Raw genomic sequence first — 23,839 nt, forward strand, 5'->3', positions numbered from 1 at the left:
TCTTTACCTCAGAAAAAGGGATCGGATTCCCTTCCCATCTTTTTCTCCACAGGATTTGGCTCTTGTTTTGAAAGAGAATGGATCAATTTTTAATTCCGTATCAGGTGAGACAGAACCATATTCACTGCTGCTACTTGTATCTTCCACCAGAACAGGGACAGGTAAGGATATACTCCGAAGATACTCTATTTGTATAGGAATAATCAGAAATTAGAATTTAATAGTGCCATCACAGTTCTGAAGTGAAAAGATTATTATTTTCAGAGGAAACAGACTCCAGTCTTCCCCCACACCAATACAAAATAGTAAAAACGAAATTGACGAAACACCACTAAATCTTATTCTTCTGGAACAGAGTTACCTTTCAGTTATGTTTTTATTCAAAAGCTTCCTGATACAGGGAAATGCTGCGCTCTTTGCAAGTTCACTTACAGAACTTCACCACTGGAGTGAATATGCATCTCATATCATCAATATGCAATTTCAGCAGTAACAAAACGTTTCTACAGGGTAAGTCATCCAAGCACCTTCCAAAATCTTCATTTTATGTGTGTATATAAATATATATTTATGTATACAATACATGAAAGTATATACAACACATAAGATACGTTTCTTTATCGGATTATTTTGTTCAAGTTTAATTAGTTCATAGTCTTTGATTAATAATATACATGCATGTTAAGTCAGAACTTCTGTTTTTCAATCCAGAGCACACATGACTGCTGCAAGAAACTATTCATGCCAATTTTATATGCGTGCATTTCAAAATGCCCTTTGCTAGGAACTTAGCGTGAAGGTAATGATGTGTTTGTTCAGTTTCCCTGTCCTCCCCCTCCATTTCATTTCTTGAAAGAGATGAGTACCCTGTACCCAGGCCTGACAAGGGGTCTCAAATCATAGAATGGTTTAGGTGGGAAGGGACCTTGAAGATTATTAGTCCCACCCCCCCTGCCATAGACAGGGACACCTCCCACTAGACCAGGTTGCCCAAGGCCCCATCCAGCCTGGCCTTGAACACCTCCAGGGATGGGGTCTCAACAACTTCTCTGGGCAAAAAAAAAAAATACATTCAGCTTTTTTCCAATTATAGAATTTAGCCTAATAAAAATCTATGTTATCTTTCTCACAAAGCCTTGGTTGTATTGCTACTATGAAACAGCCATTTGGTTTCCTGTTCAGATTTCCGCTAAATGGCCCGATAACAACAACGCAGCTCTTCAAGCCTCTATTACCCACCTGTGCAGACAATTAAGCCATAGTCTGGTAGGATTACAAATAGTAGTTTAAATTTGAACAATGTATTAGAGGTTCCTAACAGAGAAATGTCACTTATTTTCATAATTGTGCCCACTTCTCTTTGCAGCATTTTAGTGTGACAAATTATACCAGAATAAGTGATAACCACGGTATCTACACAGTTATGTTTTGATAGTGAAGTATGTTAAAACTCACCATTTGAGTTAGCTGAAAGAACTGTGGGAGAAATGCAAAGAAAAAAAAAGTTAAATGTGCTGAAATTAACAGAAAATTAACATAGTGTAAAGGATAACTCTTCCTTTCTTTTATGGACTATCTGGACTCTCCCGTCTGCAATCTTTAAAAGTGTAATTTATGCAATTTAAAGTTAATTTTCATCTGGGGGTGGGTGTGTGAAAACCATGTTAAAAGTGATCATGCAATGCCATCTCCTTTACCCTGTATTTTTATTTCTTTTAGGTATCATGCTAGAAATATACACATACATATGCACACACATAGAATCTGTAATTCATCTGTAATTCATACTCTCAAAGCTTTTTTTTTTTTTTTACTTTCCACAATTTAGAACACTACAGGAAATGAGTATGTGAAACAAAAACAATGCAGTGCATGCACATTTACTGTGGGACAAAGATTATTTTGCTTATGTAGAAAACTCCCCTGAGGCTCAACAACATGTTCTAACCTTACTCAAAATGCAAACATTCTTTGAATGAAAATATAGGCAAATTTATTTTTTTTTAAAAAGCAACAATCCCAAAGGTCGCACAAAACCTAAATAACCTTTTAGAAATCTTATTCGAAATATTTATGTAAAACACCTCTGTGACAACATGATAACAGAAGCTGGAACAGAAGATTACAACTGAATGTTCACTGGGATGGAGATCTGCTGTGTGCATCTTAAAAACTAAATCAGCAGTTTCAGGAAACAGTATCACCGACAAGAGACAAATTCCAGATTGAGTATAGCAATGCTTACCTGAGAGCTTTGATGGGGACTTTCTTTTTTTGCTTGAAACCTTCAAGAATTCATCTATAAGTAGCTCATGAGCAAAAGCTCGTTTATCAGGATCCGGTTCAAAGCAACGCAATATGAAAGCCTTGGCTTCTGCAGACATGGATTCAGGAATCTCTGGGTGTATTTTAAACATTCCAACCTGAGACAAATAAAGGGAGAAACAATGGCCTACATTGTTCTTTTCCCAAGCGCTAAATAGCATCAAAAAAGTGTTTTGAGAGTAAAAGTGGTATATTGTTCTCAAGGTCTGAGAATATCTTTTTGTAACTAGTTTATTAATTCAGATTTAAAAACCCCAAAACTATTACAAACTGCACAAAAAATTACATTAAAACCCCCCACAACTACAAGCAGAGGCTCTTGCAAAGCTGAATGCTTCTCTTCTCTCTCTTTTTTTTTTTTTTTAACACTCAGGCTGCTGAATAGCTGCTATTGCTCCATTACTCTCTTCAAAACTACACAGCACTCCCACTCAGCTGAATCAGCTCATTCTTCTTAACGTCCTCACTAACCGAGCATTTCCTTTATCTTCTTTTCCTGCAATCTCTAATTCTAGCTTCTCCAAAGCAGTCATAAGACTTCCTGTGTTTATAAATACTGGTCTGAGTTGTACAAGGAAGATGTCATGTCTGACCTTAAACATAGCTGCTTGTGGTTCTCCCAGTTCATAAAACGGAGGCTTCCCTGTAGCCATCTCGATGATTGTGCATCCCAAAGACCAGATGTCTGCAGCCTTCCCATAGCCACGTGGCCCTTTGTCTATGATTTCTGGTGCCATATACTGAAGGGTACCTGTTTAAAACATACTCTTTTTTTTTACTTAGGTACACTAATGATGCAAATAGGTAGCTAAAGGATAAGAGGAACAAAATCATTGGGGTGTGAGCAATATTGGGAAAGTTAAAAAAATACTCTTTATTATACAAAATTCAAAGATTTCCAAATGCATTCTATGTAAAACTCAATATTAAAAATATTACTTGCACTAAAAGCATCTGATATCACCTACTTATCTAATGATATCATTTTTCAAAGTCAATGACAATCATTAAGATGTTTCAATGAGCTTTGGATCAGACATATTTTTAATTTACTGTATTACAGATTAAGATTAAAATAAGGAAGATCACTCTGAATTGCATCCAGAGAGGAAAAGGAAGTGAAACTTGAAATCTGAACCTAAACCAGCAGGTTATATGAACACTTTTTTTGAATCAACCTGACACATCACTCTGCATTCTGTTCCATTTAGAGCAAAAATGGAAGAGCAGAGGATGAAATTAAAATAACAGTCACTTCTCATTTTGCATAATTATTTAATGCAGTGCCACTGCATGTTCTAACATCCAAATCAAATTATCAAGCAGAATGAGGATCAAGTTAATGACAAGCTCTGTAGATAAGCAATTCTGCAAATGAAGCCAGGATGTCCAAGCCACTCATGAAAGAAAAAAAGTTAGCCTTCAATCAGCAAGGTGAAAAAGCCGTGCGCACAGGAGAGACAGACTCAAATCCAACACAGGAAAGACACAGCTCTTCTGTAGTAGAGGACTTTCATGTCTCAAGTGGAACTTCCGAAATAGCATTCTCGTTGAACAGTGCATACAAGTACAGTGTATAGCTTAATATTAGGTACACAAAGCCAGTAATTCTTGCAGCAACCTTTTATATTGATTTGAAGTCAATGAAAGTTCAGCAGCTGTAGATTCTGACCCTACATGCACAGATCGAGTGAGGAAAGAGAGTCTCTGGGAACATACCAGTGAAAGTTTCAGTACATGGGTTGATTCCTGCAAGTCTCTTTGAAGTTCCAAAGTCCGAAATCTTTAACACTCCACTGTACGTGTTGATAAGCACATTATCACCCTGAGGAACAGAACATTCAGAGCAATTATTTTTTTTTCTGCTGACTCTTCATCTAAGATTTCTTGCATAGCCTGTTTCTACAATGCACTCTTTAGTAACTAACAATTACCTCCTAAGGCTCTTAAGAGGGGACATGAAAGAGAAATCAATAGTGTTCTTGCCTTATGCAATCCCATTATCAGAAACTTTGTCTCAAAGTGAACTTCCCCTACTACAAAAATTCAGTTAAAGAATACCAAGAGACAGAGAAAGGTCTGCTCTTTTGCCGCCTTTTTTTTTTTTTTTTTTTTAATGGAACTTTTTAATCTACAATCTCCTTGGAAAAGAACCTGCTAATATCCTATCCACAATCTTCTTCACTTCTAATCAGCTTTTATGAAAGCTTGATCATGTAATTGAAAACAGGAATAACAATATCTACTTTACAAAAAAGTATCTACTTTATCACATCTTAAGTGGATATATGTAAATTCTTCTAAAACAAACAAAAAAGTTTTGTTGGTGCAAATTCAAATTAGCAAAGGTTCACTTACCTAACCCAGAGTTCACAATAGCAGGGAGGGTATGTGAAAACAAAGAACTTGCGGAAAAAAAGTTTTAAAATTACAGGACCAATACGTGGTTATGCAGTTACCTAACACTATCAGGCTTAATTCTCTGCAAATTCTTACCTTTATGTCTCGATGCACTATTTGATTATCATGGAGGTATTTTAATCCTTCAAGAATCTGCTTGGTGTAAAAGCCGATTGTCTGCTCATTATTTTTTAATGGTCCCCATTTTGATCGTAGAAGAGCAGAAAGGCTGCCTATAATTTTGGAGAACAAAAAAGCAAGAGTGAAAATCTAATTAAATTCTGCCTTCTCCCACAAAGGAAAAAGAAGTAACAACAAATATCAATCCCAGACCAAGGGCAGGCACATCTTCTATAACCAAAGGCCTCTCCAGGAGAATTCTTACTTGCATAATCACCAGCCTGAGTAATTAAAAAGTCTCAGTATCTCCACCGAGCTGCAGCAGAGAAGCATATGCCTCCTCAAGCAGGCAGATCAGAACCCATTTAATCAATGTGCTCATCTCTCTCCTATGCCTGGAGAGAAGTTGCCCCAGAGGAATGTTGTAAAAGAGTGAAAAGGGGTGGATGTACATACGCATGTCTTTGTACATACACCAACTCCACAGTTTCTCAAAAAGCTAAGTGCGGGAAGTGGGATTTTTGCTGCATCAGGCCACTGAGAGTTCTTTAGTCTCAAACAGAAGTAACAATCACCAATTGCCATTCTCTTGTGTCAGGCACCTGAGGAAGGCTCAGCCACCTGAGACTAGCTACAGTCTTTCTAAGTAGGATAACCATAGATCACCTCTGATGAGGTCAGTAACAGGAGCCCACCTGCCACAGCAATGATCTGAGCTGTAAGTATCTGTAGCACATCCTATCTAAATATCGAATATGCAGACTCAAGCACTTTGAAGACAGTTTTCCCCATTCATTTTGGGAAGAGATATTAAAGAATATTACATTTGCATCAAACAGATCTTGCTGCAGTGCTATAGGCTTTATACTTTCAAAATGTTAAAAAACAAACCAACCGACCACCAAACCAGTCTCCCCCACAACTTACCACCCGGCACCTGTTCCATGAATATCTTAATAAAGCCATTCTCACTCAGAGAACCTAAATACTGGACAATGTTCTTATGTTTGAGATGCTTATGTAAAGCTATTTCTTCATGCAGAGGCTGGGAGTACCTGGAAAGAAAAGAAACAGTTTATTCAATACTGACCTTCAGGAAGAAAGTCTTATATTTACTGTAGCAGCTGAAGTTCTATTTTAGGTCCCATGAAACACATTTACACTGTAAACGACTATGTGTTAGACATATTTAACAACAGTGGTTGTGGCCACCACATACTAGAAAATTACATAATCATATATAAATACACATATTATATATAAAATATATATAATATTGTGTATATGCACACACACAAAATGTTATAAATGTACATAGATAGACTGGGCAAAACAAAATTTGTGGAAAAAGAACTCCCCTCCAGCCTAACCCGAACAGAATGAACAGCTGGGCAAGCAGTTGAATTCAGACTAGTGCCAAAGCGAACTAGCAAACCAGAAAGTTAGCATCTAATTAAAATCACCTCAATAATGAAAACAAATTGCCATTTAAAATTTAATTAATTAAAGTAAGAGTCTTGTCTGAAAGCAAGAGTGGACACTTATCAGAGTAAGAAAATAGGAATCATTTCATGGGGAGATATTCAGAGCTGATCAAAACAATTTCATCAAATGTAATTTAGTCCAAGGTAAAATATTTTTCATAGATGTAAACTTTTCAGCAGTCTTTTTGCCAAGCAGGTTTCTGGAGTCTGGATCCTTCTCCAGCGTGGAACACCAGCACAGCTCAGCAGCTGATGTGCTCCCTGGGCCAGCCCTAATGTTCTTCTTCCAACCATGGGTGAGTCGCACACAGCCTAGCAGGGCAGTTGCCAGATGCTGTGTATTGTCTGGCAAAACATAAACAATACTCTGAGAGCCTGGTGGCTATTTTCACTAAAGCGCTAACATCTGCAGTCAGACTTTCGGGGTAGCTGAAATAGATGAAGGACACAGAGCTCCTTCCATCAGTCCAAACGCAAGAAGGAGCTGCAGAGGCTTGAGCAAGTGAAGGATGTATTCAGATGCTTATACTGAGGCAGTACTAAACATAGCTGCAAACTCAACCTTGCAGCTATTTGCCACCAAAAGGAATAGTTTTACCAGCATCTTCATCTTCAGCAGGTTGCTCTCAGCATAGACCTCACACCAACACTGGTACATTCCTGTCCCCTAATGAACTGGCAGAAAACTTTATTTTATTTATTTATTGGGACCAGGGATAGCTTCCTGCTGTTTCAAGTCCAGGAATTAGCTCTCCCTGGAGCCAGCAGAGTGCCAGCGCCAGGAATGCAATCAAAGCAGGAATAAGCTCCACTCCCTGTTGGGGTAGGTAGTTATCAGCTCACTCTAACAGCAGCATCAAGCTTCAAGTGGAGGCTGAACTCTTAAAAGGGGGAGCGGGGGGGGGGGAAGTGGGCATCTGAAAAATCCCTCTGGAAAACAAGTTTGCAGAAAACAAGGGAAAATATCTGGTAAATGAAAAGTGTGACTCTGCAACTCTGAGTCTATTTACTAAAAACTAATTTGAGTTTTGGCTTGCCTCTCCATACCTGACTATAAAGATGCTGACTACACTGTTAGTCATGCAGAAATGCAGAGCCTTCAGAGATTATATTCCTGAGTTCTACTAATGGGATATTCATTCAGAACAGCAACATCAAGACAATCACAATTCTTCCCCCTGCACTTTTAAACTGCGAAGTTAATTGAGTCTTCAGCAACAAAAATAATTTAGCAAATAAAATAAAGCCGTAAGAAAACCCTCCAGTAGGATGAAGCATTTATTATTTCAGAACTTAGCCATTGGGAGACTTTAAATGGTACAAAGTAAGACAAATTCTAAATCCTAGAAAGCTAGATCTTATTATCTCCTTAAGGTGATTTTTCTTTCAACCTGGAAAGTTGATATGGCCACTGGTGCTATTTTGTAGTCCTGGAAATGCATTTGAGGGCAACACTATTGCAGGAATATTTCCTTTTCTTTGATAATGTGTCTCCATAGTCTAACATTTCCTGACAATTAAGTAAATTGTTCAGTAGCTTATATTTAACATATAGCAGTATCGAAGAATCACTGCCTTTTGCACAAAAATAATTTCTGGCCATGCTCTGACTCAGAACATAATTATTTCTTACAAATCCAAAAGATGGTAATTTTTACTGTAAAAATGCTAAGAATTAACTTCAGAGATGAATCCTTTTCCTTCTAGAGATTTCTTTCAAAGTGCTAAAAGATCACGTTATAATTAATTAGAAATGAATTAATTATTTTTTCTTACTTTACCATTAAAGAAATAATACTTAAAATTTGTCCTGGAAGCCTGTAAATATTTTTGAAAGTCTAGATGAAAGACTAACAGCGTCTTAATAATCTCTTTTCCAGTATGCTTTGCACATTGAACCCGAAACCTTTTCACAGAATCCCAGAATGGTCAGGGTTGGAAGGGACCTATGGAGATCATCTAGTCCAATCCCCCTGCCAGAGCAGGTCACTTACAGCAGGTCCCTTCCAACCTACACAATTCCATGATTCTACTTTGAGTCAAAAGATTGGTTTATGTAACAAGGCCATACTTTCTGAGAAATAACAACATATCTTGAAATTAAATTTGCAATAACAATACATAGGATGGAAGGATTCCCCTTTCCATAATTTAAGTTCTAGTATCTTAAAAAAATTATGAGTATGGAGAAAATAGACCACACACCTCTCCCTATTGAACAGGCAATATACATGGATTCAAAAAGATTTAGAAGGATTCATTTTTTTAAACATCAAAGAAAAGTGAGGATAGGATAACTGAAGGAAGGTCCACAAGGGAGACCCATGAAAAAGAAACTGAGCTAGGACACCAGGTGGCATTAACTGACCTTCCAGTCTGTAAATTACACAAAGAAAACTTTGTAAAGAGTTACCACACAGTGCCCTGTCAACATCTAGGCTCCAATACAATTTAAATAACAGTATGTGATGTTGGATAGGTTGTAGAGAATAATACTCCTTTTCCACAAAGGGTGGGTATTACCTCCAGGGATGTACATTCTGGATAAAAGTAAGAAAAGTAACAGCCACTGTGGTAAGTTAGAACAGCCTCTTTTGTCTACTGTTTTGAATACTAGCACTCTCTTTAAGATGACAGCTATGTAGGGACAGGTAAAACCAGCCTCCTTCCTGACACTAGTTGTAGATTGAACACTGCAGAAACAAGGATACATTTCCTTCCTCCTACAGAGGAAATGCATCACACCAAAATATGGGAAATCATGCTGAAGGACAAGCTATACATTAGATCATAGTAGTAAGCTGGGAAAGCCAAATGGGCAAAAGACGACAAGAAACTTGGAAACACGGATTCCATTCCCAACTGAAATGGTGGATGAAAATTCACCAGTTGGTACACTCGATATTTCACCTCTGTTTATTTAGTATGCGATTCCTCCTGCTACCAAGCAGTGTTCTGTCTTTATCAGAAGAGCTTCCTTCATAAAAATTATTTCTTTAAACATTGGGAAAGGAAAGATTTACCCTTTTGTTACCAGCCATGGCAATGACTTTATTTCCTATTTTTCATAACTTTGCTGAACATAAGACTGAGTTACAGTCTTTGAGAATATCTTACAGTCTGTCTGAGAGGCACTTTAAAGATCCAGGCACTCAAGTCAGCTGTTAAGAAGCAGCTTGTACAACACTTGACTACAAAAACAAAAGGTTAATGTCAAATTTAAAACCAAGAATAACTTGACAATTTAATAGGCAGTTTCATTTGAAAAAATCTTATCTTTAGGCTTGCCATCGCTTTTATCACAATATTTGTGGAAAGCTATGTATACAAAATAGGACACACTGCAAGCCTCCAGATACGCAAGTAGAAAGGACATCAAGCATCTGGTCCTTAGATGGTAACCTTTATAAATGAGAGAAGGCAATACATACGTAAAGAGCCTCTGCATTAAAAAAAAATGGATAAAAAGAGGATTTATTCTTACATGATTTATTCTAATGTTAAGGAGCTTCACAATAAATGATGCACAAACAGGAAAGGAAAATGCCTTTAACAACAATTCAGGCTCAGAATTTTAAAGGACTCCACAAATTATGAATTTCAATCATTCTTTTATAAGGAAATGCCTGAGCACGTCTAAGTAGATAGGGCTTATCACTAAGTGTTTGAGTGAGATTCTGTACTTCAGCAACGTTTTTGTTGGAAAGAAAAGGTATTATAAACTACTAGTACCAAAACCAATAAACATCTAAGTTTTCAGTTGTGATCATAATCTATTCCGCAACTTGGAAACATCTATTTACAAAGATAGGGAACACCATTATATACAACAGACAGGTAATTTATTGGCAGCTTGGTAGAAGAGGTGCTCCTTAGCCAGCAAACTGGTTGATCACGTTACTGACGAAATTATGTAATGCATAAAATTTGGAATCAGCCACAGTTACTGTACCTGCTGTCTCTCTCTGGGATTTCTTTAATAGCAATTCTGACTTGATTGCTCAAATCTCGTCCAGCATATACAATGCCGTAAGTTCCTTTCCCCAAAACGACTCGCTCGCCATTTTCATCGTATTCATAATCATACTGCAAAGCAAACAACAACATGAAATGAAACAGAGGGATACAATTTATTCCATCTGACCCTGCGCTCATAACTAAGGCATCTAGAATGCTAGTCACTTTCTGCAGACCACGAAGACAGAAAGAAAAACACTTCAAGATGACAATTTCGGATAGCGTGCAGACATGCCTGTGTTTCTCCACTGACTGTACAGGAAGCACTGGCTCCTAAGGTATCCATGTCAGGTAAGTGCATGAAGCTAAGCCGGCCTCTACCTGTTCTGGGTAGTTACGCTTGCATGTCTTACTCAACAGCATCTGCAATTCTGCTGGCAGGTGCTGTAAAAACAAGAGAAGACGACAGAGGGCAGCCTGCACCCAACAGAGAACTTCGGCTCCCACACAGGCACAGAGAGCAAGGCAAGGATACACTTCATTTGTTCCAGATGCTCTCCTGACCCGACCACATCTTCCAAAACCAGCACAACCTCAATTTTGCCAGGGCCGGGTCAGCCAGCAGAGTGTGCCAACGGAGGTCAGTCAGGATTGCTGTGTATTAAGCCTGGTTTCGGCTGAATTTGAATTTCAAAGAGTTTAAGGCCAGTCCAGAAATGGTCATTAGATAGATTATTTGATCTAGCCTCTTGTGTAACACAGACATGTAATTTCACACACTCACTCCCCTGCTAAATACAGTAGTTTATGCCTAGATAAAGTATTTTTTTTATTTTCCTCCAAATAAGGACTGCTATCTTTTTAATAAAAGAGAGAATCTACTACTTTTTAGTACTTTGTTTCAACAATTAATTACTCTTATGGTGAATTCATGCCTCAATTCAAATTTGTTTGATGTCATTATTGCATTTTGTTTTTCTTCAACAGATTAAAGAGACCGTTAGCACATTGTAATTTTCCCTGTAAAAATACTAACCCACTGTAATCAAGTCACCCACTGCTCTTCTTTTTGCTAAAATAAACAAATTAGGCACCCTAAGCTTCTCATTATAGGGTATTTTTCTATCCCACAATTCACTCTAGTGGTCTCTCTTTGTCCCATCTCCAATTTCAGATCTATTATAAAATGCCGACATCAGAACTGGGACAGAGGGCTGGCTGTACTCTTTATGCAGCACTGACTCAGTTCCGGATGTCCCTAAAGCTTCAGGACACCACATTTTCATGTGATAGGACACAGACTTAGATATTCTTTCCTGTTCCCCGCCACCTAAAAGAAAGCCTAAACACCCCGAGCACTGCGTTGCAGCCCGTGGCACTGTACTCACTTTTCAACTGTCAGTGCGAGTTAGTGGGCTAAGGGTATAAACACGCTCCCGGCAGCACCAACATCATCATCTGGTTTGAGCTTGCTGCTCGTCGCGGCGCTTGCCTACAGACGGTAAGCAGCAAGGACAAGCCTTCCCCTGCTACAACTATATCCTTGCTCGTGGCGCAGACGACCTGCCAATAATGTAAGTTGCACACAAGCCCAGCGATGCGTGAAACAGACAACAAACAGCGTTTAAAATTTAAACAGATGCTAATGGTGCCTGACTATGATTACACTCTGAAGAAACTGTTACAAGAGTCACTCCGTAATAAGCATGGCTGGAGAATTCCAGAGTTGAGTACCTTCTTAAGTGAGCATGCTAACTGAAACACAGGAGATTTAGCTATGCTGTTTATTAAAACTAGATGAGGACCATTAAAAAGAATCATTAATTCATAAACAGTAGAGGATAAAATTTTGTAAACAATAACTTGTCTAACTTCTTCCAGAGAAAGAATAAGTAATTTACTCCCTTCAGTGAAATGCTACACTAGAAGCCCAAAATTCTTAGTATGTTGGGAAAAAAAATAATAAAATACCTCTAGAGAGTCTCCATCACATTCCCCTTCCTCTGTAGTCTTCCCTATTTCTTCAGTGATACTGTTCACCATGTCAAAAAATCTATTAAAAGGAAAAGAAAGAAAAAAAAAAGAAAAGAAAAGCAAATACATGCTTGAGACAGTACTAGGACAAAGAGAACGCTTCTCTCTAAAGTAATGAATGAAGTAAAAGAGGACTTAAGTACACTAAGTACAAACTCAGTGTAAAAGTTTGTTTGCCAGTAAAAAGAAAAAATTCATTTACATGGAGAATTAACAGTCAAAGTCTGCAGTTTTCCTACTTTTTACATACTCCTTTTATATGTGCAAGACATTCATGATGTCTGAAATTATTAATGGAATTCACATTTCAGAATCTGTGTATCAGGTGAAATTCTCATCCTATAACACCATTTCTTTATGTCCAATGAAAGCACTGAAGCATCATGAGAAGTGCCTAGAAGTCTTGCCTACATTTGGAGGAATTTTTGTGGTTCAGGAAGGCTAGATTCATGTTTTTGCTTGAATGAAAAGGGGATCTATTTTACAACTTCCCATTAAAAAAAAATATACTATTACATATGACTTTGAAAAAAATGCAAGTACAAACACCATGTCACGCTAAGGTATTGCTTACTCACCTTCTAAGGACAACTCAGATACAAAGGGGAATGAACATGGTAGAAGAACCTATACAAATTAGAATGGATGCGAGAACAAGCTAGGGATTGGGCTTGGAAGTATGGAGTACTGCAGTGATTTTTGGTAAAGTTGCAGCCTTTTTTAGCGTAAAAAGACATGAAGTTTCCTCTGGGAATGCCCTCAAGCTTATGGAGCAGAAATGCAGCTTAGAGAAATGGAGACACCCCTAATTTTGTGCAACAAACCCACACCAAGTTTTCTGTAGGGATACGGGCACAATCTTATGTAAACATGATGCTAATGTAAAGGAAATAAAGTGTGCTTTTTCATAATCATAATTAAAATCTTAGTTATAGTAAAAGAGAAATCTTTACCAGATTTTCTTGTTATTCCAAATGTCGCCACTTTAGAAAGCCCATTTGAAGTTTAGGATGCTTTGTTGGATTGGGGTCAACAAACACTTGTAGTATGCCTTAATATAATAAGTACTAGAAAAATAATCCCACGAAGTGTGTAAAAAAAAAAGTTAAATTTGTAATCTAATGTTTCTAATGTTTGTCCGAGCTTGCACTTTGACCCTTCAAAGCTCATACATCTCCAAGGTACTGTAGTACTATGCTTTTGCATGAAAGATGGTGATCAGTGAAGACGCTCAGATCAACTTTTACCATAGTTCTGAAACAGTCAGTCCCTGTTGTGCATGCAGACACCATCTACCCCACCACAGGCCGTGTTTTTTCCGAAAAAAGAAACAGTGACACACCTTCTGCAATGAAGTTCTGTGCAGAAATAGATTTGAAAGTCATCTGAGTTGTGCAGTACGTATAGGAAACAGCATCGTTCTTCAAACTTCGAAATGCTGAAAGAACAGCCAAGCAGAACATGTTATTGGAAAAATGCATTTGGACTTCTACCGGCTATGTCAAACCATACAGATCAACCCATTTAATATGGGAAAGGACCAGATTAAACCTAGTTTTTACGTATTGTAAAATTACACTCTTGTATCCTCCAAAGTTCACATTATGCTGTTTGCTATCATTCAGCTTGCCCCTCTAGTTCACACATTGCTCGAGAAAGCAGTTAAGATTATTTCCATTGACCGGAGTAATTTTTGTCTTCAATGCATTTAAGTAAGGCCTTTAATTTCCCACTCCTGCAGCCAGGATGAAACATCCTTTCAGGATCACAATAGAAAGCTGGACTTTGAACTCAAATCATGACGGTTTTCTGCTTTAGAAATCACTCAGAGCTCAATCCTGAACACAAAAATTTCTCATCGGTTCCTCGTGAATTGGTACATTGATAGTATGTTGGAAAATATTTTAAAATTTAGTTAGCATCAAAAAATAGGGTGAATGGCTTTACCACCCTTGCCCACCCACACTTTGCTTCAGTTTTGTTTTTATCTTCTGTAACAGGAGAATAAAGATAACACAGAAGTATGTATGCCATTTTCTTATGGATACATAGATGTCTCAACAAAAGAGCAGAAGAGGTGCAAACTCCGGTACAGTTGTCAGTTTTCTACCTCAAGCAGGCTGCAGCTCTTGCAAAGATATTAATTCACCAGAACTGTTTTATATGCATGTCATTAATATGCTCCTTACAGAAAATATTAAACATTATTTGAAATAGCTCTTTCTGTAACTTTGTCACATGTTGGTGTCAAGCTGATGTGGTATAATTGATTGTTACTGTATTAGAAAAGAAAAGATAGCTAGACGTGTTACAAGGAGATATAATTCAGTATTTGAGAAACCAGGACAAATTAAGTCTTCTTATTAACATTATTAAGATACTGGACAAATCCACAGTCCTAGTGAAATTATAGAACCATAGAATTGTCTAGGTTGGAAGGGACCTTTAAGATCATCTAGTCAAACCATCAACTCAACACTGCCAAAACCACCACTAAACCATGTCCCTAAGCACCACCTCTACCTGTCTTTTAAATACCTCCAGGGATAGCGACTCCACCACTTCCCTGGGCAGCCTGTTCCAATGCTTAACAACCCTTTCAGTGAAGAAATTGTTCCTAATATCCAATCTAAACCTCCCCTGATGTAACTTGAGGCCATATTCTCTTGTCCTATCACTTGTTACTTGGGAGAAGAGGCCGACCCCCATGTCTTTACAACCTCTTTTCAGATAGTTGTAGAGAGCCATAAGGTCTCTCCTCCCCTCTCCTGGGCAGCTTTCCAGCCACTCCTCCCCAAGCCTGTAGTGCTGCATGGGGTTGTTGCGACCCAAGTGCAGGACCCGGCACTTGGCCTTGTTGAACCTCGTACCATTGTCCTCGGCCCATCGGTCCTGCCTGTCCAGATCCCTCTGTAGAGCCTTCCTACCCTCAAGCAGATCAACACTCCCAACCAACTTGGTGTGGTCTGCAAACAACCTATTGTAGTTGGATCAACATAGCCATCATGTTTTTAATTAATTTATAGCACAATAAAGTAGAATGGTATTCTATGTTGTGCCAAAGGATTGATGATTTGATTAACGTAACAGTTTTTCTTTAAATATCAGGAAATAATTGTAATTTTTAACCTTTGATAGGTGTCTAAGGTTGTCTGATCGTTGCTTCCTTTTACGATTCCTCTATTGTACAGCCGTGTAAATTTTGATAAACAAATGGCTCTTTAGACAAGCTGGGGGGCCTGCCTTTCATAAAGCTACTTATCAGAAGAGCAAGATTCATTATAAGAATATTTGCGTTTGGGTGTGGTGACTCATTTATTTTTACGTTAGGAAAAATTTGTAAGTGCTAAGCAATGTATACATCTTGGAAGACAGTCTCTGTCCCCAGTTTATAAACTAACTTTTAAGTCAAGTTTTTCAAGCATATAGGTAAACTCTCCAGATACAGAGTAACTGATATTAACAGAATTACTCATTCCTTTTGGGTTCCATGTGAGTTTAAATATTTTACTGAATAAACTATCAGTTTAAACCTGACGTGCACAGAAACCACTGACTAACACAGCAGTGAATAAAAGGGGAAGAATGTAGAGTGTACACAAAGGGCAGGCAAATTCATAAATATTTAAGGCCTTTAAGTGAGCGTTTACATCGCTTATATGTTGCTTTCCTCCCCGAAAAAAAAGTTCAAGTGAAAAAAGGAAGACTGAAAAATACCAAGTCGAGTCATAAGACAGGATAATTTGCTCAGGAAGTGCCTCGTTCTGGCAGTTCCCAAGCATGTGTAGCACCTACTGTCTTCTATGAGAGCAGAATTGGGGCTGAATTTGCAAAACTCTGAAGAGAAACAGGGAAGCACGATGTAGCGTGGCCTTGTGCCCAGCTCACGTGCATCCAGAACTCCCCTAAGTCAATGAGAAATAAATACTGCAAATACTGTAACTACTGCTTGCTAATACTTCCAGATGAAGCAGCAGATAAAACAGCTGAGCATTGGCAGCAACCACAGAAAAGCAGCTCTGTGGAACTTCTGTCTGTTTTCTAGAAGTGCAGCAGTACAGACACCTCCCACTGTCGTAATTAAGTAGTCTTACAAGATTCCAAGCTCCGAGAACTTGGGATAGAAGACAAACATCTTTGTTGTCAGTTCTCAAGCTACAAAGAACACCGGATGTAGATCTGAATCTAATTTTTCACTATTTCCACCACTACATTCATCAGCATGACCTCTGAGGTACTCTCCCATGGAAACAACACAGGTAGTTATTTCATAATCGAGGGCTTGTCCTGAACACTGAGAAAAAGCCAATTTTGCAGTCTAGCAACTTCAGTCAGCTGCTTTATTTTTTATTTTTAAATTGAACGATATCTTCTTGCTCATATGATGTCAGCTCTGCAGAACACTAGGGATTTTTCTGGATAAACTAATATGCAAAGCACCTGGGGGTAGCAACCACATTCCTAAAGCTCTGATAAACCCTCTAAGATTAACAGCACTTTTTGGCCCAATTCAATAACAAACCCTTGTGTTTAAGAGGTCACGAAGGTGTATGACAAAAGCAGAGTTACTTACATTGGCGCACAAACTGCTAATCAATAACTTCATTAAGCTAAACCGAATTACTATGACTCCCTGCATAGAGAGTGTGATTCAGCACTGTGCTGCTCCACGAGCTCTATATACTTTCCAAATCCCTTTGCAATTCTTGAGACCTGAACTCACGAAATAAGATGCTGATTACACTGGCTGACACACAGCATACAGAAGAAGTGACTCCTCAGACACCTCCTTGAAGTATTTACCAAAAACATTAGCCATTTCAATGCTAGATGTCTCTGCAGACCTGCTGTCTCCTTATGTAATGCGGTAAATATTTCTGGAGGCCTTTGTACATGATCTTGGAGGCTCTTTCGACAAAGACCTGCCTTTTACGTTGAGGCTGCACTTCTAAAGCTGGCGATTACTAGTCTAGAGAGGCTGAGAATCCTCATAAAGCTGGGAACTCCCCCTTCCTAGGTCGCTTAAAGTCTAGGAGCTTCAAAGGAGCCGAAAACACTCTTAATACAAAAATAGATCAGAAGCAGGCCTGGTTCTGAAGGCTGTCCCACTCCAAAGAATATCTGCCTTCATAAAACTAGGAAAAAAAAAAAAGAAAAAGAAAAACACTGAAAAATTAAGTGATCAGAAACTTGCATATATTTGGGAAAAGAAGGAAAAAAAAAAAAAGGCTTATTCAGTTTTATACTTGCGTAAGACAAAGATTTCCCCCTGCAGCTCCTCATGGAGGCAGCCAGAGAGTTTTCTAAGAATTCACAGTGACTGTTGGCTCACAGTAAAGTGTTACGAGTTGCTTTGGACATCTGTCCAGATGAACAGATTGGAAATTTAATTGACAAATTAAATGACAATTGACAGTTAAAATAACAAATGCAGGAGGGTACACCAGAGACGATACTGACTGCAGTATGGTTTAATAAGGGGAAGAAAGAAAAGAGGACATTAAATAAATACTTTTTTCCTCTTTTTTCTAGATGCATACAAAAACATCCTGTAACCAAAACCAAAACCAGACTGAACTAAGCGTATCATTGCAATTTTTGCCTAAAATAAGCTGAATCCCACAGGATTGAATTTTTGTGCCTATTGATAGTTTGGGTTTTTAAGTCACTTTTTGGAAGGAAAAAGAATCATCCATCTGTGCAAAACGTCCTGCAGACATAGCAACAGCTTTGTGTGTATGGAACAGTTATTATTAGAACAGAGCAATGACTATTTTTAAAAACTGTAAGATTTCTGGACTTTTTTTTTTTTTAATTACACTAAAAGCAAACACTAAAGGGGAAAGTTGCAGGATGCAAAAGTATAGATAAATCTGAGGGAAAAAAAAAAAAAAGAGACTAAGATGACGTTTAGATGTGGTGTTGGGGGATATGGTGTAGGGGAGAACTTTGTAGAGTAGGGTAGATGGTTGGACTCGATGATTCCAAGGGTCTCTTCCAACCTAGACAATTCTATGATTCTATGATTGTATGAAGAATTGATCCGAAGAGGTGGCAGCAATGGTAGAACACTACTTTCTTACTATCAGAAGACACAAATTGCAAGGCTGGACCCTGCCAAACAGGATGCACACTACGGTCAACCTGGGCTAGCAGAGCAGACCCACTAGCTCAGATTCGTCTGTTCTCTACTTGCAATATGGCACACAAACCAGTAAAGAATTCTTCCTAGAGAAGTCTCCTTAGTAGACAGAAAACATTTTGCTGAAATCAAGCAAATAGATGGCAAAGTTTCCTCCTTTGTCACTATCTCACAAGCCCTCTCCCAAAGTGTGCTGAAGAAAAGGTGGCCTTGAGTGTATAACATAGTTCTCTTCTAATCCAGTCAAGCCAGTAAGCCAGTCTTGCACATGTCATTCCTGTTCCTATGATTTATGATCTATGTTAACCTACTCCACATTAATCTTTGGGAGGTTAGGGGTTGTTTTTTCTTTTTTTTTTTTTTCCTCCTCCTTCTTCTATTTACTTCCTGTTCTGTTCTCTCAATCTTCAATTTTTCACTTTGTGGTCTAACTACTGCTCTGCATTAACAGACTCCTCTCCTTATGGGCCTTCTCTGAAACAGTTTTGCTGCCATATCCATAAACAGACACAGAAACAAACAAACAAAAAAATCCCAAACATACACATTAACACCAAAACCCTACAACAGGTAAGCAATTAGGATATTGCAAGACACCCTGATCTTATCAGTTCTTCATATCCTCCCACTCTGCATCCACGTTACCTCCTGGCTTACACATTCTGCGCACCAGGCAGCTCCTGGCTGTGACAGAACCCAGGTAAAGTGACATGAAACCTTGGCAGTTATTTTAATTCCATCTTAATTAGCATAAAGTAAGCGACTACCGCCTTTTAGTTCTTTAATTCAGTGGGCTAGGTTTGCTAATTTTTACATAAAGAACTCCACAAGTGGTCATTTCTGAATCCAAAATAAGACTCCTGGGCCTTCACTTAGAGCAGGCACATGTGAAAGTGCTGCAACACTCTGCTCCAATTCTGTGTCTGTTACTCCATCAAGGTCCACAGCAGCAGCTTAATACAATACTTATTCCATTACTCTCTTCATTTCAAAACATGAAAGGGAAACAACTTACCTTACTCCCCTGATAGAAGCAGCACTGAAATTCCACTCGTGGATACCTTTCTGTAACACATGGAAGAAAATAAATAAATAAATAAATCTTTTTTATGAATGAAGCGCTGATAGGCATATCATCTAGACTGAAACTCAAGAGATGGAAAGAGAACCACTTGAATTACAACAGCCTATTACCTTTTAACAGTTACTTTTCAGGGCATTTTTTTTTCCATCCAAACCGAAACAACAGAAGTTCTAGACAGTTTTGGTTTGTTTCTTCCCTGTTTACTCTGCAAACACGATATACTATTTTAGAAGGCATGCAAAACAGAAGGGCTGCCAGTATAGCCTGGTCTGGGTGCTGAACTTGGGGTCACACACGATTCTCTGAAAACTGGGGGAAAAAAATTCCCCCTGTGAGAATAAGAGCAGCGTGCTCGGCACGCTCAGTGCCCTGTGGGCAGGCCAGGCGGAGACAGCTATGAGCAGGGACTCCGATGCGGGAGAGCAAAGTGGGAAATTCTTGAAAAGTAGGAGGAATTGCTCAGGGAAGGAGCAAATCTGAAGGCCAAGTGTCCAAAGAAACTGAAAGGAGAACCAAAACCCCTAAGAGCTGCTGGAGTAATAAACAAGGCTGGAAGAAGGAAGCCATCCTATGAAAACACAAAGGGCCAGGCCTCGCTTATTTTCAGACCTCTGAAATTTGCATCTGTCACACTCAGCAGAACTAAGTTCTCTCTGTAGACAGTCATATTGCTCTGTGTTTATGTTCTAACAAAACTTTACTGTAGGAAACAGAAGCCTTTTGTATCTTCTAATGAAAACATTCTCCTTTCAGGAAAAGGTGGAACTACACCACCTCAAAGTCCTGGCAACCTTGGGATCCCACCACAATGAGCAACATATTTGAAGAACCTCTGCTTTCTAGAGCTGAATTTCTTTTGGCATTTTAGTGACCTGAGCAATTAAAAGGCACAGAGACATTTCTTGCCGAGAGGTAATTTACAGCATAAGGGCATAGCATCAAACACAAACATAATCAAATGTATTCCAAAAGAAGACATGAAAACGCGTAGCTTATAAAACATTTCATGACTAGGGAAATATACAGAAGTCAGAAAAGATACACTGCCAAAACAGTTGCACAATGTGCAGGAAATGATAGCGGAAATTATTCTCCCAGCTATAACAGCTTTCTATAAGGCTTCCTACATCAATTTTCCCCTCCTCTGTAATTCTTTCTTTCCTGCTCAAATCGCATTAAAGGTTGTGATGCTAATATAAAATGCCTAACACAACACACCAAAATTACAAGCAAATGTCTTTCTTGAAGTACAAGCTTCACACTGTTATGATTATAAAGTACAAAGCAGTAACTCTGATATCTCTTCAATGTTAAAGAGAGGGAATTGTTTCTCCAGTGGGGTACAGGGACAGGAGAATAGCCGGATATTAAGAAAAGGTAGGATTGCATCTTGAAGTGGAGGTACTAACTGACGCTAGTATGAAGTGCTCGTGAATCTACTATTCAAGTTGCCTGGTTCTCTCGCATGAAGAAAGATCACCTACTCAATCCCTCTGCTAATAAGGAGGATGTATCTGCACTGTCTTTTAGTCCGCCCTCCACAAATAAACTCTGCTACTTTTCAATTTTCCATGCTTGGAAACTCTCTTCAGAGCTTAGCTGTTGGTACTTGTCCAATTCTCACTATTGGGAATAATCTAAAATCTAAATAAGTTAAAATGTCCTGACAGGCAGAAATGCTCAAGAAGCATAACAAGATGCTTCAGTATTGTGGGTTTTACCTGTAATCTACGTGCAACTAATCGCTCACAGGTTCATAAATCTTTTATTTACCACATGAAGTTCTCAAGCAATGAAATAATATAAAAGTTTTGTCCCTTGTGATCTTGCCAAGTTTTGAACACGTTGGAGTAAATATATCAGGCGTGCTAGCCAAATTCAGCATCTGTTCTTTGGTTAGGCAAAAAAACACCAACCACCCAAAACAAAACTCAAAATGGATTCAGAAGCCAACGCGAAACAGAGACAGGCTGTTCTATTTCAAACTTGCAAACAGCACTGCTGCATTCCTCTAACCCCATGCGGAAAGGGCTGCTAAAATTAGGGAACTGCAAGGCAAAGGTAACGTGCATTCTACAAAATAAAACATTATCTGAATTTTAAAGGTATTTATGTTAGACTTGCCGTTATTAATGGTAGAAATGTTAAGATATGCTGCTAAAAAAGCCACAGAAAAGGAAGAGGCCACATTATTTGTCCTGGTATTGACTGTCATTTACCTATGTATTACAAAACTGCCAGCTGCAGGCTCTACTCAGTTCCAGTTTAGATTTGAAATGGAAATTCAGTTTCTTTGTGCATGAAAGGAAGTTCACATGCTTCGTAACTCAAAATTCCTATACTTAGAGCACTGATTGAATTTTAGCAAACAAGTAGAACCATTAATTTATGAGCCAAAATGAACCGAAATCTGAAGCGTGAGCTAGTAAAGCTCTGACAGACCTATGGTAGGTAGATTCAACTCAGGTAGCTGGACTAGTTTCCAACCGCAGCTGTCTAACCTGCCCTTGCAGTAGGAACAAGTGGTCTTTGCTTGTTAATCAGCCCCTAAACTACGTATTTTCAGCCTAGAAAGGATCAAAGTAAGAGTCTTCCTCTTTGCAGTGGGCTGACAGATAACACCCCCATTTCCTTCACAAAATCTCTTACCAAAGACAAATCTAATACTGGTTATATTAAACTGAAAGGGAACCTGGTATCACCATTTTTTTCCAGTCCCTTTTGTCCCTGTAAGGTTTCTGATGGATTCTGAGGACTTTGACAAACTTGCAATGACAGACTACAATTGTATATATTGTATATATGGCAAGGATACCTGCACTGAGTATCAGTTAGATCCTGAGCTCTCCACAACAAGGATTCTGGCCAGAGCAGAAGTACTACTGAGTGCATTTTAAACTGACCTTGTCTAATGCTATTAATTAACACTAGGGCAGCAAAAATAGGAAAATACTAATCTGCAGAAAATACAGAGATACTCTCCCCAAATTGGGGGGTGGGGGGTGGTAGAGGGGGAAAACAGGTACAGCATACTATAAAGACACTGTAAAAATGGAATAACAAAATTGCAATAAAACACTACAAAGCAAAGGTTACAAACTCTGCAAAGCCAAATTACCTGTCTACTGAACACCAAACAAGCACAGACTAATACATCCAAATCCTTCTCCCAGTCACAGATGACTGGGCAGTCAAGGGACACAGCTATGAAAAAGGCCATTGCCAAAAGTGTCAAGCAAAATGCCCCAGTAGCTGAAAGATACATGAATGCACCATGAAATACCATTTTTGGCATATGACTGCCTATGCTCAAGTAAGGTTAACTCAAACTGGAACGGAAGAAGTCATGGCAATGAGATGCCATGTGCGGTCAGTACACCAATCCCATATTAGGAATCTCCTTAAAAATACTGTAAGGTAAACATCACAGAGAGAAAGAATCCACTTAACAAACACTATGTTAGCAAAAGAAGAAATGAGTATGAAATGGCAACAAACAAATTCAGACTGAAAGCTAGAAGACTTAAAGTAACGCTCTTCTACTTCACCAGCAGCATCCCACTCTGGGCTCTTCTAGAGGTGCAGTGGCATTCTCAAACCCCTTTCCAGCACAAACACTCATCTCTGAAACCTACACTAGTCTTCAGATGGAGCTTGAGCACTTTATGCGAAACTTTCTATGGCAAGAGTGTCCACAACAGAGGTGAACAAGACTCACTAGTCCAGAAAATTCCTCTTATACTATAGGTAAGCCACTTAACAGAATGGAAAGTATTGTTTGGAGATAAAACTACACACACAAAAAGCCTACAAAAGCCAAAAATATGCATGTATAAGTAGTTTCTAAATAAACTAAATTCTGAATACAGAAATACTTTCAGAACAGATATATTACAATAGCAAGGTTTACTCTGTAGTACTGACAAATCATTATTTACTGTATGGTAAATTTTTGTTTTGTCTAAGAACTGCATAAATTTATTTTTCATATTATTCTCAGAGGCTGATCCTACTTGGAAGAGCATCAGTCAGAATAAACCTCAAACAAACATAAATTCATTGATCTAGGCAAACATTTCAGTTTGTCCTCTAAAGATGCTATTTCAGCCACTGTCCATTTACATTTTCTCATGAACTCACAACAGAAATTCTAAGCAGTACGGCCTCACATATTCTGCATACAAAAATGTTTCTCCTTTAACGGACTATAAGTACAAAAGCTGAAGGATGCTTTACCTGAAAAATAGGTCTTCACTGTCCTATCCCACAGGCAAACAAAATGCTGCTACGGAA

At 38.5% G+C, this 23,839-nt stretch overlaps 1 protein-coding gene across 1 annotated transcript in view; it reads right to left on the minus strand.

Annotated features, from left to right (window-relative positions):
- Positions 1–23,839, minus strand: part of MAP3K5 (mitogen-activated protein kinase kinase kinase 5) — a 74,059-nt gene that overhangs the window by 15,978 nt on the left and 34,242 nt on the right. Inside the window, exons 11-21 of the mRNA XM_009882290.1 lie at positions 19,478–19,527; positions 13,663–13,758; positions 12,258–12,339; positions 10,282–10,415; positions 5,773–5,900; positions 4,822–4,958; positions 4,045–4,150; positions 2,919–3,076; positions 2,246–2,423; positions 1,456–1,476; positions 8–185 (exon numbers count right to left, since the gene is read on the minus strand). Coding sequence (XP_009880592.1) covers positions 8–185; positions 1,456–1,476; positions 2,246–2,423; positions 2,919–3,076; positions 4,045–4,150; positions 4,822–4,958; positions 5,773–5,900; positions 10,282–10,415; positions 12,258–12,339; positions 13,663–13,758; positions 19,478–19,527 — 1,268 coding nt within the window. The remainder of the gene's footprint in view (positions 1–7; positions 186–1,455; positions 1,477–2,245; positions 2,424–2,918; positions 3,077–4,044; positions 4,151–4,821; positions 4,959–5,772; positions 5,901–10,281; positions 10,416–12,257; positions 12,340–13,662; positions 13,759–19,477; positions 19,528–23,839) is intronic.

This window comes from Charadrius vociferus, unplaced genomic scaffold, assembly GCF_000708025.1.
Source record: "Charadrius vociferus isolate BGI_N301 unplaced genomic scaffold, ASM70802v2 scaffold13, whole genome shotgun sequence".
In the NCBI taxonomy this organism is placed as follows: Eukaryota; Metazoa; Chordata; class Aves; order Charadriiformes; family Charadriidae; genus Charadrius; species Charadrius vociferus.